The sequence below is a fragment of the Terrapene carolina genome, unplaced genomic scaffold, assembly GCF_002925995.2.
Source record: "Terrapene carolina triunguis isolate 2854851 unplaced genomic scaffold, T_m_triunguis-2.0 Scaffold23375, whole genome shotgun sequence".
Taxonomy (NCBI): Eukaryota; Metazoa; Chordata; order Testudines; family Emydidae; genus Terrapene; species Terrapene triunguis.
The window spans coordinates 3,465-5,203 of NW_020687726.1; the positions used below are offsets into that span (position 1 = coordinate 3,465).

The following is a 1,739-nucleotide window of genomic DNA, read 5'->3' on the forward strand; positions in this document are numbered from 1 at the left end:
TGTGGGCCGTAGTTTACCCACCCCTGGGCTAGACAGACACCTGTCAGGGATGGACTAGGTAATACTTAGCCCTGTCTCAGTGCAGGGGACTGACTGGACTAGATGACATAACGAGGTCCTGTCTAGTCCTACATTTCTATGATTCATAGATATCAAGGCCAGACAGGCTATTGTGCCCATCCAGCCTGGCTTCCTGCCAATCCCAGCCAGAGAAGCTCCCCCAGCCATTCCTGCCTCTGGCCCAGTAACTCCTGGCTGAGTTGGGGCGTCTCTTTCTCAAAGCCCTGCTCTATCTTCACTGACAGATTCCCAGTGATGGAGAATCCACCCTGTCCGTAGGGGAGCTCTCCCAATGGATCATTCCGCTCCCAGATAAATATTGGCTCCTAATTCCCAGTCTCCATTTGTCCCCTTCAGCTCCCTGCTAGTAGATCTCACTCTGCCTTTTCCTTCTACATTAAAGAGCACTCCACTAGCATGTGTGTAAATCAGAAGGGACTGGGTTATTATGACTCACCTGAGGAGGAGCTCTCAGGCCCGGAGCTTTCCCTGGAGTCCTCGGCATCCTGGATCCAGAGCTCTGCCTCGCCTACCTCGATCCGGTGGATTAAGTCCGGTGTGGAACCTGAATAGCCTGTTTCGGGGAGAAAGAATCAGTTTTATTACCAAAGTTTTGGGAGTAGGGACTCATTTATACGTTGGTGCGGCCCAGCACAACAGGGCCCCAATCTTGGTCAGGGTGTGTCTGCGCAGCACTGGGCGCGACGAGGCCCCGATCCCGGACACTGCTTGAGAGGAAAGCGCAGGAGATCCCAAGCAGGAGAATAAAGAAATAAACCTTCCTTAGAGGAGATTTCTTCCCGTCTCCCACCAGGCAAGTTCAGTTCACACTCTGAAGCAGCAACGTCTATGACCCTTCTCAATTTGCTTTGGGGGACTGAGTCACGGCAGGTGTCACCGTTACACAGACTTATCAGTTCTTTTGCTTAGGGTGCCCAAGCATTGTTCAACGTTGCGCTTGTTGAATTTATGATGTTCTTTCTTTCTGGGGAGGTGAGGAGCTGTTTCAACCAGTAGAAGAGTTTTCTCTCTGCCTTATTTGCTCATGTGCTGTTTACAACCACCCCTGTGCCAGGACTAAGATTAGCCTCAGGCTCTGTAGCCCTGACTTCTCCTTCAACAGGAAGCCAGCCTAAAAGGGGCTGACATTTGCCATCACTGGGTTGCTGGGTGACACATGGCAGCTGAGGCATCGAGGGACCACACACATTTCACAGGTGTGAGTAAAGGATGGGAAATTTTGTATTTACCCAGGGAAACAAGGACCCGGTAATTCCTCAGCATCTGGTCCCGGTACACCTGCTTCTCTGGCTGGGATAGGAGCTCCCACTCCTCCCGGGTGAAATACAGAGCGACGTCCTCAAACGCCACCTGGAGCTGCTGGCACAAGCGTTACACACTCAGCACCATCCGCTCCAGCCCCCAGCCCGGAGTCTCAGCAGGGGACACGGTTTCTAGGGGAGCGACTCCCAGGGAACCCCCAGCCCAACAGCTCTGACCCAGGGAGACTCCCCCCCACCCCCGCACAGCTCCCCCCAGGGACTCGGGGCCCTGCTGGCCGGGGACAGGAGTCACCCTCGGCTCCCCACGGGGCTCTGGGGCGGGGCGCTGGGAGGGGCCCGAATCCCAGGGCCGGGAACAGGCTCCTCCCCCCCGGCCGGAGTCCCCGCCTCCGCCCC

The 1,739-nt window shown here is 55.7% G+C and overlaps 1 protein-coding gene across 1 annotated transcript; it reads right to left on the bottom strand.

Moving 5' to 3' along the window:
- Window positions 1-456: 456 nt before the first annotated feature.
- LOC115271460 (zinc finger protein 26-like) lies at window positions 457-1,437 on the bottom strand (the record flags this gene model as incomplete). The annotated part of the gene is made up of 2 exons (XM_029913986.1): window positions 457-634; window positions 1,311-1,437. Coding segments are annotated over 2 exons (255 nt in total), but the record flags the coding sequence as incomplete, so codon positions are not given.
- Window positions 1,438-1,739: the final 302 nt, after the last annotated feature.